The sequence below is a fragment of the Lissotriton helveticus genome, chromosome 6, assembly GCF_964261635.1.
Source record: "Lissotriton helveticus chromosome 6, aLisHel1.1, whole genome shotgun sequence".
Lineage (NCBI taxonomy): Eukaryota > Metazoa > Chordata > Amphibia > Caudata > Salamandridae > Lissotriton > Lissotriton helveticus.
In genome coordinates, this window is record NC_136067.1 from 1,950,108,782 (window position 1) to 1,950,129,804 (window position 21,023).

Sequence of the window (21,023 nt, forward strand, 5' to 3'; positions counted from 1 at the left end):
GGGACAGCACCGAAGCCGAACAGCGGTTTTGAGGACGGATGAAGAGGGCAAGTGCCTTACCTGGTGTCCAGCAGCGTGACATTTATCAAACCAATTGTTCCCGTGCAAGGCAAGCGGCCTCTATCTCTTCATCTCCTCTGAACAGTGCCAAAGAAAATGCAGAGTCTAGATAACAAGGCACTTGTTAAACAAAGTGGGGTCTGCCATTACATAAAAGCGCACAATGGGCGCTTGTTAAACAGGGCGCTCGGTGAACGAGGAAGCAGTGGGGGGGTTGGGGGGGGAAGGGGTGAGTCCGGGACTGCATTCGGCGGCCGGGATGCGCGTGCATGTTAATGCGCACTATTTTTAAACGCTGTGTGAGCTTAAGGATACTGAAGCTAGGCCGTGCTGCTTCCGGAATGAACTGAAGTTATGTATGGCATGAAGAGCCAATATTGAGGCTGATAACAAAAAAATGCACAAGTTAACGTATCGCAAGTCACAAGAAAGTAACAAGCAACGGGCGGAGTTTCAACACCCAAATGGATTACTAGATGTCTCGGAGAGACAGCGCATGCGCGCTGCCTAGCAAGACCTATAAAAGGCTCGGAATTTTGGATGAACTTTGGCTGGGTATTCCATCTGTATCGATACTGAGACAATTCTATTGTTCAGCAATTAATGTTAGTCTTCACACGACCTCCTTTGAGTTAACCACTTGGCTGCTAATGACAAGGGTAACTCGTCATGGAGTTTCCATTGATTTCAATGGAAATTACATGGAGCTCCTAGTAAACCCCTTAGCATCCAAGTGGTTAAAACATGACTGCTCATTCCAACTATCCACAGGAGTAAATTAGGTGGCGGAAGCAGACTTTATTATCTCTGACTGAGTATTTAGCATCCTAGTTAGCAGGGAATACACACAATCTCAATCTTTGTATCTCAAGGTGGCTACTACGTTATGGACGAGGAAAAGACCTGGCACTACATGTTCAGCCCACCACCATATACAGGCCAAAGGTGCTCAGTAAAACCACACAACTATTACACTTCCTTATTATATGTAATATGTTTTGATTTTACAATATGTAACTGATGCATTTTGTTGTGCACGGTTCCTGGTTCTCGCCAGTCAGCTTAGCAAACCTATCTTTTTTTATCAGTATGTAATTGTTTGGGAAGGGATGCTTTGTAATTATTTTTAAATGCATTACAATTAATTGGCTTGAAAAACACTATGTGAAACTTTTTTTGAATGGATATTGACATTTTTTAATTTTAGGTTATCGTGCTTTCACCAAAGCCAATGATGGAAGTATGTGCCTTGCCATGGAGTATGGGGGAGAGAAATCTCTTAATGATCTCATAGAAGCCAAAAATGAGAATTGTGAAGGGCCTTTTCCAGCGGAAACAATTGTGAAAGTTGCTCTAAGCATGGCAAGGGGCTTAAAGGTACTAGACACAGATTATTATTCTTGTAACAATTTAAAAATAAATGTGCACATATCATGGCTCTATGGTTCTAATTCCAGCACTCGTCAACATGAAAATTAATAGACCAGCCAATGCCAGCACAGTGAATGTTATCTTAAGTTAGCAATAGTGGTCCCTAAAGCAAGAGAATAGAGCTAGGCCCTCCACTACTGTCTAAGTCAGCCTGCACTTGTAGCACCCTTCACTGTCCCTCCAGCAGGGCTACAGGTAGGAAACCCCAGCAGACGCTGCTTTCATCCTGGGTCTTTCTTCTCTGTGCCCTCCAAAAACCACATGACCTCGAGAGGAGCCATGGGTGGACCTCCACTGAGCTGTTCACCAGATTTCAATGGGCCGCTGTAAGAACGACCTGCAGTGGGGCAGTCCTGTCTCCAAAAAAGCCCTTAAAACTGCCTCATGATCTAGGCAGTTTTCATAAACTAAGACACAACTAAAACCTCAGCCCTTTGAATATTGCAAAGAGCCTCTTAGTTGTGTATCGTTTATAGTTTAATACAGATATGTACAAGTGAGGTTTGGCACTTTGGCAAGTTTATGTTGCTGCTAACACACAATATATATATATAGTTGGAATATACACAGTTCAGCCAACCGTAGATGTACGGTGCTATGCTCTTTGCTCTTGCTTATTGGCTATCGTGCTTACCGTGTGGTAGGCCAACAATTTATTGCCCATTTGAGGTAATAGTGTATTTAATTGTTTTTACGCTTTGCTATTTTAAAATCATGATAAGAATGTTACATTAGACATAGGGCTGAGTATGTAAGCTGGCATGGAACTTCTTTTAATTGTGAATTGTTTTAAAAGTATTTTATAGTTTTTATCGCTTTGATAAATTACCTGATTTGTATAAGCTTTTGAATTGTATGAAGACTTAGTTGATATTCATGAGCGTTGTAAGATGACCAAGATAACTCTGGTTTGTAATACGTTTTATCAACTTGTACAAATGCTTTTGTGGTTTTAAATATAGCTAAAGGAAATGAGTTCCAGGTGAACACATGTTCTTAGTTACACTTTCTAAAAGTGGGATTTCTGAAACAGTAATGTTAAATCCAACTTCACCAATAAGGAGGATTTATCATTACCATTCCAAAGATATGAAACATTAAAAAGCTACTCTTCTCTGATCAGGAATTACAGCTTAAAATGTATTAAGAAATTCCCAATGCTAGCCTGTGAGAGGGTTAGGTCTTACAGTAGTGATAAACAGATTGAGGTGAGGGACGTCCTACCTTTTACCTACATGGCACACCTCCCTTAGAGTTACCTAGGGGTGACGTATATGCAATAAAAGGGGTGTTTAAGGCTTGGCAAGTAGTTTTAAATGCCAAGTCAAAGTGGCAGCAAACAGTTCACAAACAATAGAAGGCCTGAGACAGTTTTGAAAGCTCTACTTATGTGGGTGTGCACAATGAGTGCTGCAGGCCCACTACTTGCATTTGAACTGCAGGTCCTGGAATATCACTTTAAAAGGGACTTACCAGGACAACAAATATGCCAATCCGCTATTCACCAATGTCATCATGTTTAGGGGAGAAGCAAATGCACCTTAGCACTGGTTAGCAGTGGTAAAGTGCTCAGAGTTATACGGCCAACCCAAAAAAATCTGCCGAAACAGGAGGCAAACGGCAAAAAGGCTGGGGAGAAACCACCTTAAGGATGCCGGTCTAACACTGACACACCACATTTTTCTCCAAGTAAGAAATGTCAGCTGCCCAGGTTTTTGAACAGCATTTATCACCATCATATCTGCCATTCTGTCTTAGCTGTTGAACTTAAGAACTGGCAACATTTTTGTGATGCTCCATAGCTAACTCATCCCGACACTCCTGTTCATCACATAGTTACTGCCGAACAAGGAAGTTTTGCGTGATGCTTACATTAGAAAGTGCGCTGCACGAGAACTGCGGAGTACAGTTCATGAGACTGATTGCACGTTAAGTCCACCAGGAAGCGGCAGCTGGGCCTTTATGCTGGCTCTCAATTGTTATTAGTCCTAAAATCCTGATTCTTGTATTCACTATTTGCTTGGTAAGTTTAATTTGTCTTTTCATTTTTGTGTTAACTAACTATTCTTCTACTTTTTCAGTATTTGCACAATGAAAAGAAACTGCTTCATGGTGACATCAAGTCTTCTAACGTGGTTGTTAAAGGGGACTTTGAAGCAGTTAAAATTTGTGATGTTGGAGTTTCTCTTCCACTAGATGAAAACATGACAGGTAAATTAAGCAGCAATGAAAGGAAATGCTTTCAAGAAGTAGTAGATTAGGGTAGAAATACTGTTTCTCATTAATTTTGACACAATCCTCAAGAAGACTAGAGAAAACTAGCTCACCCTTAATGCGTTCTTGTTTTTCTTTCCACTGTAGCAATGTCTCACAGGACTTAAGAGTTGTTCCCAAACATTGTATCTCATGATTCTTTAAGTCTTTCATGATTAATTATTTTATTTGATTGCATGCGGTTTCTGCAAAGTTTCATTGCAGGAAGTCCGATTGCTAATATTGTAGGAGAGGCCATAGTGAGGGGAAATGTGACCGAGTTCTAACAAGTCCCAAACAGTCCTTCCACTTAAAGTAAACTGCTTTCTGTGAGCAATCCTTGCCTTTGGTAACGTGGTTCAAACTGCAATGTTTTGCAAAGAAATTGCATGTGGCATATGTAAGCTAATAGTAAAAATAGTATAGTTAAGAAAAGCAAAGTTAAGATTTCCAAGTTAAGTTATCTTAAAACATTTTATTGAGCAACAAAAACATAAAACTATGAAAACTGAACATATGCATCAAAAATTATGGGGGAAAACATTCTACTATAGGAGAAAACCAAAAATGCATCGTTAGGGATTAGGTGGCAAAATAGAGAAGTGCCTCGCTTCCATTGTGGATCATAGCCAGATAGACGTTGGTGGTCGGTTCCAGTGGAACGATTTAAGAAAAAGACCTTTATGTTTCGAGTGGTTTGCGGGGCGAGGTGGTTATTTCTGTTAGACCTTGCACATTTTTTCTTGATTTTCTTTCACAAACTGTGGTCAAGATGTGGCCAAACAGATCCTGCACCGAAGTCAAGACTCAACGGATTTGATTGCCTCCTGCCAGGGAACCAGTTTTACCATTTGCACACATGCCTGGATGCACTCTTTGGGGTTCTCGAAGTCTTTGCTGCTTTATGTACGTGTTCTTTATAGTGCTTACTTGTGGCGAGGTTGATGGCACTCTGTAGAAATGTAAGCAGAGCCATGCTACGATGCTCTTGCTGAGCCAAGCTTACCCGGTATGCCATTTTTATCATAAGTATCAAATTCTAGAGCTTCTGTAAGAGCCTCTCTTTCTGTCAGCGACAGCCATATAATAAGTGAAATAGCCCATGCAAAGCTTTCACAGCTTCAGGGGCAACAGTGGAGCAAAAGGTAAGCGGTGGCTGCAGCCTACCTCCCCCTCTGCTGGTAATAGAACAGAACCTTTCTATTTCCCTTTGGGCGCCTGCTACGTGGTTGGGGAGAGAAAAAGCACAGGACTTGATCGCCAGTTTTTGGACTGCTGCCATTCCATTACTGTCAACCGGTGACGCTGCAGATTGATAATTTGGGCTATGCCCTGCATTTCCTTCCCATATCCTGCTGGCTTATCCAGCTGTCTCTGCAGATCACTCCAGTATCCTGTTTAGAGAGTTGTTGGCTCTGCTCAACAAATATTGGGTAAGGTTGTGGTTCCATTTGCTTCAAGTCTGAGAAAGGCGGAGTCTGTGACTGATATCAGACCCTGAGTGTTGAACTGGTTCCTGCAGAAAGAGAAGTTCAAGATGCTATCCCTTGTTCAGAATTTGCTGGCCTACGTTTGTGGAGACTGAATGATGTCTTGCAGAATGCATACTTGCATGTAGCTATCTTGCAGTCTCACAAAAAATACTTCATGCTTTGTGGTGGGCAACACTTAGTACCAATTCGCTGTCCATCCCTGTTGCCCTACATTTGCTTCTCGGGTCTTTATGAAGCTTATATCAGTGGCTGTGGCTCCTATTCGCTTGGTAGGGTTTATTACTGTACCTCGGCACCTAGTTTCTTAGGACTGGGGCACATTTGCTGGTGCTGGATCACCTGCATAGATTGCTGTTACTTTCCAACACTGGGTCTAAGTGTTGACCCCGCTACACGCAGCGATTGGTCCTCATATGTGTGATTTTGGACGCAGCCGCTTTGAAGGCGATTCCTACCCCTCAGCGAGTCGGGAGGGATTCCGGTTATGATCCCAATGGTTCATGTGAAAGCTCTTCATCTACTGTCTTCAGATTTACAGCTGCTGGGCCTGTTGACTCCTTTCGCTCTGTAAAACATGGGGGCCCTCCAGAGAAACCTGTCCTGTCAGCACTGGAATGTTTTTACGGAAAAGATCTTCAGGTCGGAGGCAGCTTCTCTGAAGTGGTGGCTGACGGACAGCAGTTTGACTTGTGGCAAACCCTTCTGCGCACACCTGTCATTTGCTATGTTAGTGGCCTTGGCATTGTCCATGTGGTTGGCGGCTCTCTGGACGTGAAGATTTGGGGTCTTTGGCCCCAGTTAGAGCTGCACCACTACAAACCTGTTGAAGCTGGATGTGAATCATCTGTCCTGAAGGTGTTTTTGCTGTTGATTGGAGGTTTCTCCAATTACTTATCAACAACATGACTGGCATGGGCCTGCACACTCTGTCTTAGAGGCACTGAGTCTGGCACTGGTTAGCATGGAATAAGATTTAGTTGGCAGCTAATTATCTATCAGGCTCACTCGATGTCAGAAAGAATGATTTTATTAGGTGTAGTTACCAAAGACGAGCGGTGTCTTCGCCCACTTGTGACCCTGGCAATCTTTGCCCTTTGGGACCTTACCTTAGTGTGCCTTTCTGCCTTTTCCTCTTTGAGGTACTTTGGAATCATTCTGTATTCAGTTGGACTCTGATCTTCCTTTGTGGGTTCCACCATTTCCTATGTTCTCATGCCTTCCTCATAGGACTCAAGAGGTATTGGGGGGTATTGGGCATTTCTAGTATTGAGAATCTACTCTCCTCTTTGACTTTCACTTTAGGAGGATGTGCTGTCCCAACAATAGGGTTGATTGTTCCACTCAAACATCCCCCATCTGCACCTTCATTTATGGCAATTGAGCGGGACAAGCGAAGAGGTGATATGGTGGAAACTGGCTTTTCTGCCATGACCATGTGTTGTGGTCATTGGGTGCTCTTTTGTTTTGAGGTGGGCACGAAGGTGGGTTGACCTTTTGCAGGCAAATGTATCTGATGTAGTGTTTATTCTTTCTTTAGTGTGACTGTAGAAAGAGCATCTTACACATGAGGTGCTAGCATTGAATGCTCTCCGAAGTGTAAGGGTTGCGAGGGTAGAGTCCAGTTGAGACAGCATCACAGAAACCAGTATGTTATTGGGAGAGCATAAACATGCAATGGGAAGAGTACTTAATATTCAGAACATGGTGTTTTTTTTTACATATTTATTCCCTAGTTAATGGGGGTATTTGTAGGATAATTGTGCCCTATGTTGGGGGTGCTGCTGTATGGTTACATTTCCTTTTGGTTGGGTTATTAAATTACAATAACAATTGCTGAAGTCCTGTGGAGAGAGCATTTAAATACATTTAAAAAATCCCTACGACAAAGGGCACTACTAGGTCAGTACCACAATTTGATAGATCACATTGCTAGGAACAAAACCTTTGGTGCCAGGTATCTTGGTGACTAAAGCCTGAAAATGCAAGACATTACTTGGTAAAGAACTCACTGTCCCAAGACTTTGACTTGACTGAGGAGGGAGGGGGGGGGGGGGGACAACTACAGTTTGTGATGATGCATTAATGGATGGATAACTACTTGTGAAGCAGAATGACTCCCTGTCGGCAGGGCTATTGCTTGTAGAATAGGGACATGTGTGATTTGTCATTGCTGGATGAATAATGTCTGTTGTGAGGATAAACATTCTAGTATGATTGAGCAATGCAGACCTGTGTGAGGTTCCATAACGAGGAACAGGGTGGAACTAGGTAAATGAGTCAGCAGGAAAAGTCATTTACATTTGAATAGTAAATAGTTTGCCATAACATTAGAGATATTATTTGGTAAAAGTTATAACCGGTTAAGGTCCAGGCAATCTATAATCTACACGCCCATGTTGAATGAGTGCAATGAGGAACCTCATTTGGGAGAATGTGAAAATGTGCTTTTGCATTTAGAAACAAAACTCAATGTTACACATCACACTGGTGTTTTACCAACCGAAAAAAAGTGTGATGCTAGTATTCTACACCCATTTCCAGCATATAGGTTTGGCGTCTGTTAAATTTCAGAGCTGTCTCGGGTTCTGCTGCCAGGCTCATGGCTGGAGGTCTGGCTGCTTAGTGGCTCCTGGGAGTAGTCTGGAATTGGCAGCTGCAGGTTGGGTTCAGCTGGGTTGTGATGGGGTGCTGTCCCGCTCTACTGCTTGCACAACGACAGGGTTATGTGGCGGCAGTAGAACTGCCATTGCCTCTTCAATTTTTTTTGATCTTGCTGTGAAGCTAGTGGCAAAATTGGCCACCACAGTCCGGATTCCAGTGGTGGGGTGCCGCATGTCTTGTCCTCTGAGGAAGGCAGAGCCCACCCATTATCCATGCTGTGCCGTATCCTGAGCAGGTGACACCGCAAAGGCAGTTCAACATTCCAGGCCAACTGGCTGCTGCTCCTTAAAAAATATATATATATATGTATATATATCTCCATTGCCCCTCTGTGAAAGACCTCTTTAAGCTGGTGGACTATCGCAAAGAATTGCCAATAGCCAACAAGGAGAGATTAATTGTCAACTGACCTGATCCGCAATGTGATTAACAGTCTCCAAGCAGTGGCTGAAGGAGGCTGGCCCAAAGAAATCGGTGGCTCAACTAAATGTTCCAAACTCTCTTGGGATGTATTGGTTTAAGTTATTTTCATGAGATCTGGCAGAAAGCCAGACCTAAAACGATCCTCTATGGTGTGCTCATATTTTGGTATGTATCAATGTAGGTTTCATAGCTAGAGTTTGGGTTGTATTTGGATGTTCTCAATTAAGTTTGTTTAGAGAATGCCTCCATGTTCATTTGTTTCATATGATCAATTTGAAATTCACTAAAGGGCTATCTATGTTTGGGTGTTTCTCTTTCAGTAAGTGATCCTCAGCTGCAGTACATTGGCACAGAGCCATGGAAACCTAAAGAAGCTTTGGAAGATGATGGTGTAATTACTGATAAATCTGATATTTTTGCTTTTGGGTTAACGCTATGGGAAATGATGACACTTGCCATCCCGCATTTAAACTTGCCCCCTGAAGAGGATGAAGGTGAGATAGCTATGCTTCAGTCTTTTTAAGGGTAGACGTGTAATTTTGTATTGTAAATGATTTAAACACTTTGCTGACTATTTTACCTAACTTTCGACTGAGAAATTCTCTGTTATTGGTAAACTATTTTTTTTTTTAAAAACACTCTTATTAGCCAAGTCATTTGCAATACATCTCATTTGACCGAAAACCGAGCTGTGTAAATCTCTTTCAAAAGAAAGAGCACACAGACTTTACAAGAATGAATGTTGATTATGCCATTGTAAGAACTGTGGAGCCTGCTCTATCCATCATGCACAGTACAGTCATTCAGGCTGTTCATTTCTTCTTCTTACTGAATAAGGATCTATCAGAAATGGGGTTATTAATTTGGTACAGGATTACCGCACCAAATCAATAAACACACTCTGGTTAGGTCAAGACATTCGAGAGAAAATCTCTGCTCAACCCCTGGTAACAATGGCATGAGCAGAAGGCATTCCCCAGAGACGTGTGTGCTAAGTACAAGTTTTGTCAATTTTTTATAAGCGAAGAACATGGCATAATAACATTCCAAACTGATTTAGATTAATAGAAAATTATAATTCGCAAAAGGACATCAGGGTCCCACCTTACCCTCTTTCAAAGTTTGACCATCTGACGTAATCAATTTCTTGGAAATCAAAATCCTCCAGCGTGGTAAGGCTGGAAACATTAGCCTGGCTCCATGAAGCCCAATACCAATGCCGCAAGACTCAACCAGTTTGTATTGTAGCATAAAGCCTGAGTGGGATAAACCGGATTTGTTGCCATGTTTGCCGCCGTGGTCGCCAGGATGATGTTAGGTTGCCTACTTAGACGCCGCCCCTGCGCGATGACGTCCGTTCTTTTTTTTACCGCAGCAACCTAGCACGGATCCAGAGAGAGCCACACCTTAGCCGTTTTTTGGCTAGCTTTTTGGTGACTTTTGTCGACATCTTTTTTGAGTCTTGGATTCCTGTAGCACAAGGGATGTCACAATGCCGGACCTGCTTCAAGCCCTGCGGTTCCTGTCACAAGATCTCTGTGACGGATCCGCACCTTGTGTGCTTGTGGTGTCTGCAGTGAGACCACGACAAGAAGTTGTGTTCCGACTGCCGGGCCATGTACCAGAAGGCTTTGCGGGAGCAATCCCGAAAGTTGTTGGAGGTCCAGCTGTCGGCTCCGCGTCGCTTCCGATCTGGTTCAAAAAGAAGGTCACAAGACCTTTCACGGATCCCCCACTCCTAGTCACGCTCCCAAGTCGTGGAGGTCCTCGAGAAAGTCGAAGCACGAGAAGGTGAAAAAGCACAAACAGTCTTCGCCTTCTTGTCGGTCGGCTGAAGCCACGCTGGACTCTAAGCGTTGTCGCTCGAATGCTCCGTCTCCGGTGCCTGAATCACGGGCGACTCCATACCTCCCATCCTTGTCAGGAGCCGGAGCATCCCCTATCCAACTTCGGCAATTCTACGAGGCCTTAAACCTCGTCTTTGGGCAGCACGACTACGCCGGCGCGTCTTCGGGCCCCGCAAAGCTAGTCTGAGTTCTTGGACCTTCGAAGCCGGCGGCTCTGGCGCCGGAGAACCCCAGCGGATCCAAGCCTGGAACCAGATCGACGTCGGTCGATCTTACTTGACCTTCCCTGGCACCGATCTTGACGACAACGCCCCCGGCCGACATCGTCACCATGCTCATCCCCGAGTTGGACATGGAGCCGGACCGACATCGGGGGTACTTTTGTTCCCCTGTTCATCCCTGGTGTTCCCTATCGACCAGTGGGTGGTGATGGGGACTGGGAGGGTTTGATTGACCCTGGAAGAACCGGACTGGCAAGAGGCCCTGGTGATGCTAGTGGTCTGGACACCTCTCCTGACAATGGTTTGCTTTCTTCCCCCACCATGGCTACGGAGGAGGGAGCGTCCTATGCTTTAGTGGTGAGACGAGTGGCCGAGCTCTTGGGCCTTGAGATCCCTTCGGTGGCAGTCAGCCCTAACCTCCTGACATAGGTGCTTCAGCCTGCGGCTTCCTCTTCTGAACCACTCCTGCCATTCAATGAAGCCCTTACTGATGTCCACCCTGGCAGTTGGTCCCAGCCCAGGGGCTCCTGTGGAGTGGACGATTGCCCACCGCCACCACCCGGCCAGGGTGACCCAGTCGTCTTGACCCAATACCCTTCTTCTGAGAGCTTGGTGGTTCAAGCATCTTCTTCTAAGGGTGCATGCCCTTCTGATCTCCAAGATAGGGAATCCAAGAAGCTCGACCATCTTGAGAAGCGAAAGTTCTCTCCACTTGGCACTGCCGTCGTGGAATACCACGTGCCTCTTGGCCAATACTCCCATTCCATCTGGGATACGGTTGCGCAGGTGGTGCCTCAGTGCCCGGAGGAGGCCCGGCCAATTCTCTACCAGCCAGCTGCGGATGGGAGAGACACATTCATTTTGATCAATCGATGTAGACTGGATACCACCAACTCACTGGGCAGAACTATTGCCACGTTGGTAGCCCCTAGGCTCTACACCTGGTTGAGTTCATCTGGCTTTTTGGGGATGTCCAGTTAACCTTGATTGACATGCCCCTTGATGGCTGTCGCCTTTTTGGCGACTAAGTAGACTTGGTGCTTAAGCGCTTTAAAGACTCTCGAGCTATGGCCAGATCTTTTGGCCTCAATGTGCCTTACCATCCACTCCAGTCAACTTTTCGTCCCTTTCGTGGCAACGGAAGGGACGCCCAGCCATGTCCGGCTCAGCCTACCCACGGTGCGCGCAAGCTGTCTAGCCTCTGTGTGGCGTTGGACTTGGGACCCAGAGTCTACCCTTTCCCCCACGCCGGAGCCTCCAAAACTTCTTAGTCTGACGTTTCAGGCCTATCAACGGCCAGTCGGAGGCAGGGTTTGCCATCACCACCTCAACTGGCAATCCATCACATCGGACAGGTGGGTATTGCAAATCGCCCGAATGGGCTACTCCCTCCCCTGCGAGACTACGCTTCCCTCCATGCCACCGTTTTATGATCGCATATTGGAGCATCATTTGGCACTTCTCTGCCAGCAAGTCTCAGCTCTTTTGGCCAAAGGAGCTATAGAGGTTCCCTACACCAGAAGTAGGTCGTGGTTGCTATTCCCGCTACTTTCTGGTGCCCAAGAAGGACAAAGGCCTGCTTCCTACTCTAGACCTACGGGCCCTCAACCTCTTCCTCCGGATTGAGAAGTTCAAAATGTTCATGTTAGCTCTGGTCCGGTTTGCCCTCGACCCCGGAGACTGGATGGTAGCGTTGGACTTGCATGCCGCTTATTTCCATATTCCCGTCCTGCCAGCCCACAGACATTATCTACGGTTCATGGTGGGCCACGAGCACTTTCGGTTCAGCATGCTCCCATTGGCCTCACCAGTGCCCCATGGGTGTTCACAAAGGTGATGGTGGTAGTCGCAGCTCATCTGCGTAGATCCAGTCTTCCCCCATCTCGACGACTGGCTCTGGAAGACGACCGCCTGTGGCGAGCCCGCCTTCAAACTCCAGACTACAACGGACCTCCTACATTCGCTTGGGTTCACTATAAATGTGCCGCAGTCACACCTGACTCCCTCTCAGAGGCTCCCTTTCATCTGAGCTGTTCTAGAAACAGTGCAGTTCGGGCCTATCCTCCCGAACAGCAAGTCTGGGATATTCGGGCTATGCTACCGATGTTGAAGCCTCTATCCTGGATTTTGGTGAGAATGACTCTTGAGACTGCTGGGTCTATTGGCCTCTGTGTCCTCCTGGTTGATCATGCCAGGTGGCATATGCAAGCTCTGTAGCGCGACCAGAAGTTCCAGTGGGCGCAGAATCAGGGGAATTTTTCTGACTACGTTCAGATCTCAGCGGGAACTACACAACAACTGCAGTGGTGGCTAACGAACCAAGATTGGGTCAGAAGCAGATCCCTCTCCTTTCTCCTACCAGATCTAACCGTGGTGACAGATGCGTCACTCCTGGGATGGGGCGGCCATCTAGAAGAGGCGGAGATCAGAGGCGACTGGTCTCAGTGGGAGTCTGTACTCCATATCAACATGCTGGAACTCCGGGCGATCCAACTTGCACTGAAGACATTCCTTCCCTCTCTCAAAGGGAAAGTGGTGCAGGTTTTCACAGACGACACCACCACCATGTGGAACTGCAACAAACAGGGCGGGTGGTGTTCTGGACCTTTTGTCAGGAAGCTCTTCGCCTCGGGACATTGCTGGAACATCAAGGCAAGACCCTGGTGGTTCAACACCTGGCAGGCTCTCTGAATGCCAGGGCGGATTAACTCAGCCGTCGGTGCTTGGTCAATCACAAATGGCATCTTCATTCGGAGGTGGTGCAAGGTCTCTTTCAGTGGTGGGAACAGGCTTAGTTAGATCTGTTCACCGAAGAGAATGCGCAATGTCAGCAGTATTGCGCGTTGGAGTTTCCAAGGCGGCACTCGCTCGGGGGACACTTTTCGCCGCGAGTGGAACTGCGGCCTCCTTTCCGCCTGTACCCCTTCTGCCCCGAGTGCTCAAGAAGATAAAGCGTGAAATGTGTGCCCTCTTCATAACTGTACTCTGACTCCTCACTCTCAAGGCTACCTTTCTTGTTGACATCACTTCTGCTCGCAGGGTGAGTGAGCTTCAGACTCTATCTTCCAAGCCCTCTTTCTTATCTGTGCATTCGGACCAAGTGGTGCTTAGAATGAGGCTTTCGTTCACTCCTAAAGTGGTTACACCATTTCATCTAGTACAATCTATCACCTTGCCCACCCTTTTCCCACCTCCGCACCTTTCCGAGGAGGAGGAGAGACTCCACCATCTGGACCCTAAATGCGTGCTGTCATTCTATCTCAACCGCACAAAAGACTTCCGTGTGGATGATCAGCTCTTCATTGGCTATGTGGGTAGCAAGAAAGGCCGGTCTGTTCAAAAACATACCATCTCTTGATGGGTTGTCCTTTGCATTAAGATCTGCTACACTTTAGCAAAGAAGGATCATCCATTGGGGTTGCGTGCTCATTCCACTAGGGCTACGACCGCAACCACTGCTTTTGCACGCAGAGTGCCACTCCTTGACATCTGCCAGGCAGTAACGTGCGCGCCTGCACACGTTTCTCACACTATTTCCTGGACAGTCAAGACTGGAGGGACGGCTATTTTGCCCGTTCGGTCCTCCAGAACGTGGTTCACAGACCCTCCTCCGGGGATGGTATTGTTGGGGTATCCATTCTAAGGTAAGGAATCTACAACTAACAGTCTCGAACAAATTACTTGCCTGCGATAACGATGTATCTGTAGGAGACATATGTTAGCTGTAGATTCCTTACCGCCCCTCCCATCCTGCCCGCGAACTGACTTCTAGGGATAGGGGCTCCCTCACAGGGCCCAGGTTGTGGCACACCAGTGGTCAGTGTCTTGCATGGCTCTGCGCTTCTGGCATGGAAAGTAGGGTCAGAACTGACATCAGTGTGCAGAGGCAGCGTTTAAGTAGGCACCGGAACATCATCCAGGCAACCACGACACTGACGACGGACGCGTAGTCGACCAACGCCACCTACCACCGCACAGGGGTACTGCTAAAGGGGGAAATTCTAAGGGTAAGGAATCTACAACTAACATGTGTCTCTTACAGATACATCGTTACCGAAGGTGAGTAACTTGTTCATCACTGCCAAGTAGTCAACCGTTAACACCTACGCTCAGAAGCAGTCTTTTGTGCCAAAATACTTACATTGTCAATCAAAAGTTACTCTTCACGATTGACTGGGACTTGGCATGATTTCAGGCCGACCGCAATAGAGTGGATGTTGCTGCCAAATGAAATTTTGCTCTAATACTGCAAAGTAATATCTTAACTGTTCAGTGTGTTTGAGGAATTTGCACACAAATTTGTAAACGCTTGCCATGTTTAGCTTACTCTTTGTATTTTTAAATTTATGCAAATCAGTCTGGCGGGTATGGTTTAGTGTTCAGTTGAGTATTCTGTGGCACCTTTTGGCGAATTCACATGACACATTTAGCATGTATAGTGGTCTGTTGGCATGTCCAGTTTCGTGCAGATCAGTAAAGGGAGGGCAAAGTTAAAGGAGAGGGAGTGTTTTCACATGCTGTGCTAATAACATTGGTGCAGTTTAATGGATCTACAAGGCATTTTACAGACTGTTAGAAAGTGGAACCCAGTACAGCACTTTCCTGTTATATGCTGATTCAACCAGGGTTAAATGGTGTGTAACAGATTTTTCGATTTTCTGATACATTTTGCAGGTTCATTGCACCAAATTTATTAATGCCACATTTTACCTTTGCTCTACTTGATAGATCCAGACAAGGCTTGCCCTATTTCCAGAAGGCTAAATGTCTTCGAAAATTAAAAATGTCATGTGTATCTGTCAAATGATACCACGGTTATTCGCACATAAAATAAAATGTGACCCACCCTTTCACCGCCCCCTCCCCTGACAAATATGCGCATATGTAAAAATTCCAGAGTAAACGAAACATGCTAAGCATCTGTCCAATTTCTTGCAAATTCGTCAAATAGCTATAAAGTTATAGGAACAAAAACTACTTTTTGACTGTCAAGATGTATCTAATGCTTTACCCCTTTCAAGCCCAACCAACACGTTTTTATAAAGCTAATTTTTCAAACTACTGAAGGGAATTATACCACACCAAGCATAGACACTTTTCCTGAATAAAGTTCTAGTTTCAAGCCAACTTTGGTGTCATTTCTGTAGTTAAGTCCAAAATGGAAATATCCATATTTTGAGCCCCCCCATAACCACCTAGATCCTCCAACCTCCTTTATTTTCACCACACTTTAACCTCCATGAAAATAAATATGCCAAGCCCTAAGAAGATATGCTTTTTGGAAAGTTTTGTACAGATTCATCAACTAGCACCAGTTGTTAGCAAAACAGAAACCAAACCTGCACTAGAACAGCGCTTACAGTTATGAATTAAAACCCAAAAGATACTGTAATTTTCAAATTATGTTTAGGACTACAATCCATAACGTGCACAAAAGCCATGCTAACCATAACATTTGCAACAAATGCAATGCTCCTAAATTTACCTTTAATGCGCGGACTTAATTCCAAACGTGAATCTTACAAAGGGTTCGTATATCATATTACTCTTAACACTGAAAGACAACTATGAACAACTATGAATGAGTATTTATTGGTTTGAGTGTACGTAATATAATTAGATTTGAAGTGGTATTTACTGGAATAAATATTGTGAGGACATTAAGCGTTTTATTCGGTGTGCATTTATAGTTTTCATAGGTGTTGTACAAATTGTGGTCCTAGCAATAATCTAACAATTGTTTTTTGCTTTTAATTCGTGCCCATAATTTCACTTAAACTGTGCATTTTAATTTCATTTCTGAGGTTTTTTTTAAACATATGTTGAAGAGGGGAGAGGATGTAGCCTTACTGCTAGAGCAGTCGTCCTTGAAGCTGGGGAACCAGGTTTGAGTCTCGGCAACGACGGTCCACATCCTGTGATTCTGGGCAAATCACTTGATCTTACCGTGCCTAACAAAAAAGAATGTGTCCTCATGTAAAGCGCTCTGATAACCGATGTCTCTGGTCTAGTACGCCCTATATAAAAATCTAAACAAAAATTTGTTTTTAAAAACAAGTCTTAAAATCAAAGCTAAACCTAAATTTACTTTATTTTTTTCATCATATACCACACCCAACAGTTTCCGGTGGCGAACCCCCACAGGGTATGACCTTTGGCACAGGATTCGTTCAATTTGCAGTTCACAGGATTTGAAAATTTCACAATAAAGACTTGTATATAGTTAAAGGAGAAAATGTTCTCTTCTGCTGGTGTACTTTCAGGTTAGAATGAATTTGGAAACATTTGTTATACATTTGTTGAGTGAATTTCTTTCATTTCTGCTCATGGATAAATACTCTAAAATTTATGATGGAGAACACAGTAAAACAATGTTCCTTTTTTTTTTATCAGATGATTCTTTTGACGAAGAAGACTTTGATGATGATGCCTACTATGAAGCTTTGGGCACTCGACCTGCTCTTAACATAGAGGAGCTTGATGAATCATACCAGAAGGTCATTGAGCTGTTCTCTGTTTGCACAAACGAAGATCCCAAAAAACGCCCATCTGCTGCTCAGATTTTGGCAGTCTTAGAAGCAGAATGTAAAGAATAAGATGTATATATTAATTAGCATAATACAATCCACTTTGTTGTGTTTGATTTGTTGTCCTTGTTATAAGAGGCTTGGTTAATCACTACCATTTTGACTCTTTCAGCCATGCATAACCAATAATGCTGCAGGTCTGTTTTAGTTCCATTTTTATATACTGCAAATTAGTGTTGGCCAAAGCAGAATAAATTTATACATACGGTTCTGGAAATTCCAGACTTGGCTTGAGACCTAAATCGATCACCCAGCCTCCCTCTAATGGAATTATCTAAAATGATATTCACCACTTGACCATCTATGATTTAAGAGGACATGTACCATTTCCCATTTTAATCAATGGCACCATTTCCCTAGCGCCATTGGTTACAAGAGGCAACCTTTAAAGCAATATGATTGTGCTTGATTCTTTGTCCATCTAGTATATATAGCACTTAATTACTGATAGTAATAAATGAATCATTTCATTTGACCAAGAAAATCATTTAGTTGGATTAAGGTGTGGACATGTTACGGTCTACAGATAATTGCTGTTTTGTTATGCATGGCTAACGCAGTATATGCAACCTGAAATCCCATTAGTATCGGAGATCTTAAAAGCGCTCTCTTTAATGTGACATTGCCAGTCTGTCATATTGGTCCACTAAAACATTACAAATTATCTTTACGAAAGTGTGCGACCTGCAAAATGATGTCTGCTTTGAGCTGTTGCAAATCTATCCCTTTATTTTAGTTTTGACTTGATTAGTAGGCAATGTTTTAATTGTACTACTCAACCTTTGCAAGTCATCCGTTTGATTATGTAAAAGTGGTTTTAGATTGTTGCACCCTTTTGAATGTGTACCGAATTGTTTTATACAATTTGTGTTTTTATCTTGTGTGTTGTCTTTATTCATGTCTTAGTTTTCCCACAGTAGCACCTATCTAAACTAATTTTTTAGATGCATTACTTTGTATGTCAAACACTTCCTCATTATTGAATAGAACAATGATTTGTTGATAGAAATAAAATAAGTTTAATAAATATTTAATAATAAACTTTTATCTTCAACTTATTGTAATTCTCTTTTCACTGACTCCTCTACCCTATACTATTTCCATTATTTTGAGATTACGGTTGTACAATTGTAGTAATGTAATTTTGATAACAGTCCTTACCAGTAAGCAGTCCTATGAAACTTTGTAAACTGCTTTGTGCCAGAAGGATAATTCCTTTTAATGAAAAACCTATCCATATATTAAGGAGCAAACATTCTTTTTTGGCCTTCGAGGATAAGAATATGGACCAGAACTCCTAGTTCCATTTCTTCATCGGTGTATGCTTCCATCACTAGCTCATAGAATGTACTTTGGCAAATATATTTTTGTTCTTGCAAAGTTGGTGTTTGGTCCTGCCCCTTCTTTCTTTTGCATTCAACTCATGCGCCTCACAGGGACCTGAATTCTACTTCAGAGCCTTAGGATAAGGCACTGATGGAAAAGACAACTATGTTGCTTCCTTCATTAATTTTGTGAATTTATTCTGTAAACAAAGGTGACCGCCCTGTCACTGTTTTTCAAGATGGTATGTGTGCGCTGTGGGAATTCTTGGGCTTTTGGCCTGAGGCATCGCTTTGGAAAACTGGTCTTCTTGCTTCTATTTTGATATATTAATGTAAGTAAGGATTGTTTATCTCTACCTAGCATCATCTGCTGTTGTTGATTCTACCTTTGAAACATCAAAAATCTAGTTTGGCTACTATATTTTTGATGTTTCAAAGGTAAAATCTACAAATATATATATGTATTTGTTTATTCATTCATTCATTCAAAACCTCGGCGAAACGGTCGATAAAACATATATATCCTACTGGTGGTCGCCTGTAGGTAGTTATAGTTGGGACCATGTTTCCATAGGGAATGCGTTTTATGACTTGCCTACTAGATCTTTGGCCCTGTTTGACGAATCTTCGCAAACCATTCCCCCCAAAAAAGTGCAGTGACTCTAGTTGTGCAAGGAACGGTTCGGTGTGATTCGTCAAATGGGGGCTGAGAAAAAGGGGGTTGGGGAGGTCAAAAACCGTGCATTTCCCGTATTAATTCTCATAGGGATTTTGAACAAAACTACAATCCAAACCGCTGGATGGAATTACACCAGATTTGGCAGAAAGCTAGCTCTTAGTCCAAAAAAAGGTGATTTTAGTTATTTGGTGTAAATCCATTCAGTAGTTTTAGAGATATTTAAAGAAATCCAAATTTGTATATTTAGTGACGCAAAGGCTCTGCGAATCCTCCTGATCTCATACTGAGATCTGATTGGCTGCCAATACTTAAAACGCGTAGTGGTTGCAACCATCTTGGGACTCTGCTTCACCTGAGACACAGAAAAAAACTTAAGACAAAGAAAAGGAAGCAGAGAAGGAATACCCTGACTGACCACTTAGATCTGGTGATGCAATTTTAATTTTTTTACATTTTTGCTGAAAATGGCAACAGATCTGCAAATATGGCGAAATAAAAAAAAGCACAGACTCATGTGCATGTTTTTATTAAAGCCCCCGGATGAGACAGGTCCCAGGGGCATACTTTATAATACATTTTGGCAAGGGGGTAACAAGGCCCCCCTCCCAATGGCCAATCTTGGCTCCGGGGACCACCACCTCTCCTGGGGCTGGCCGATATTTTCATAGAAAAGGAAGAGGGACATGCAGCCCTTTTCCTGGGGTTGCAAGAGCCCTGGGGACCACCACCTCTCTGGGGCTTTATGGAAAAAAGTGGGGGGGCCCTCCATCCATTGGCCGAGAGGGCCCCGGGGACTACCAACACCTCCCCGGGACCACTGGTGGTATTGAAAGGGGAGGGGGCCATGCGCACCCCTCCTGGGCCATGTATGGCCCCAGGGACCACCACCTCCCCAGGACTTTCCTACTGGCCTTCCTCCCGGGCTGTTCTCTGCCCCAGGGACCACCACCTCCTTGGGGCATGCCCTTGAAATTGAAAGAAAGTGGGGATGCGTGGCCCCCCTCCTGGAGCCATATATGGCCCTGGGGACTCCCACCTCCAAGGGCTGGCTCCTGCTATGTCCCGGGGTGCCCAACCCCCGGAACACAGCTGGTTCCTTTTGCTTGTCTGGAGCTGGGAGACAAGACATGCGGGCAGGTACAGAGATGAAACTATTGCTCCTACAGGCAGGCAACTGCATTTCCAGCAGCACCTGCAACAGCAATAATGGCTCCACCAGGGGGGAGGGAACTGGCTAGGATCACAGGGCCTTGAGGCTACCCCTGAGGTCCCAAAACCCACAGGGTGAACCAGAGGGTCTAGGATGGGCCCCAGAGGATGGGGTTCCCGGGCCAAAATAGGCCTGGGTAGGGGGGACACATGCCCCCCCCCCCCTCCCAATAATTGGCCAGGCCTTCCCACTCACCTTAGTTGTATGCAAAGGGCTTCCAGCCTTTTGCCAAGATGATGGACAGCTTACCAAAAGGCCCACACTGCGTTTTCCGCTGATCGTGATGTCGAGGAATATGAGGACATTTATACAAAACAAAGAAGCACTTCATATAGATAAGAGGAAGTACTCGTTGGAGATTTACCGCTTTGTAGTTTTATTGTTCTTTCTATGGGGCGAGGGATTCATGTTATCACAGATTTCTGGATAAAGACATGTAAGGAACAATCACATAGCCAAACTCACTGAAGGTCACTAGAGACATTTCTTTATGGTCCATTACACAGATGTAATGTACAATACACACTGGGCATTTACCCAATGAGGTAGCAGTTACTAATCAACCAGAAGAGTGTACTCCACTTAAGTAGATAATTTGTGCAAAACTGTGGACTTTTGTTGGATAACAGGGCAGGTGTGGTTCCTTTGTGGCCGAGTCACAGACAGCCACTGACATACCCACACAGACAATTAGACACCCAGTCTCACACTCAGGCACTCACACACCCACGAATAGACCCACACACCCACTCACTCATGGAGGCACTTGCAAACCAACTCCGACACAGACTCACTGAGACACTCATGCACACACTCCGATGCTCACGTATCCA

At 44.5% G+C, this 21,023-nt stretch overlaps 1 protein-coding gene across 1 annotated transcript in view; it reads left to right on the plus strand.

Annotated features, from left to right (window-relative positions):
• Positions 1-18,034, plus strand: part of PBK (PDZ binding kinase) — a 147,694-nt gene extending 129,660 nt beyond the window's left edge. Inside the window, exons 7-10 of the mRNA XM_078649951.1 lie at positions 1,268-1,437; positions 3,573-3,702; positions 8,642-8,815; positions 16,783-18,034. Coding sequence (XP_078506077.1) covers positions 1,268-1,437; positions 3,573-3,702; positions 8,642-8,815; positions 16,783-16,985 — 677 coding nt within the window. The 3' untranslated portion in view covers positions 16,986-18,034. The remainder of the gene's footprint in view (positions 1-1,267; positions 1,438-3,572; positions 3,703-8,641; positions 8,816-16,782) is intronic.
• Positions 18,035-21,023: the final 2,989 nt, after the last annotated feature.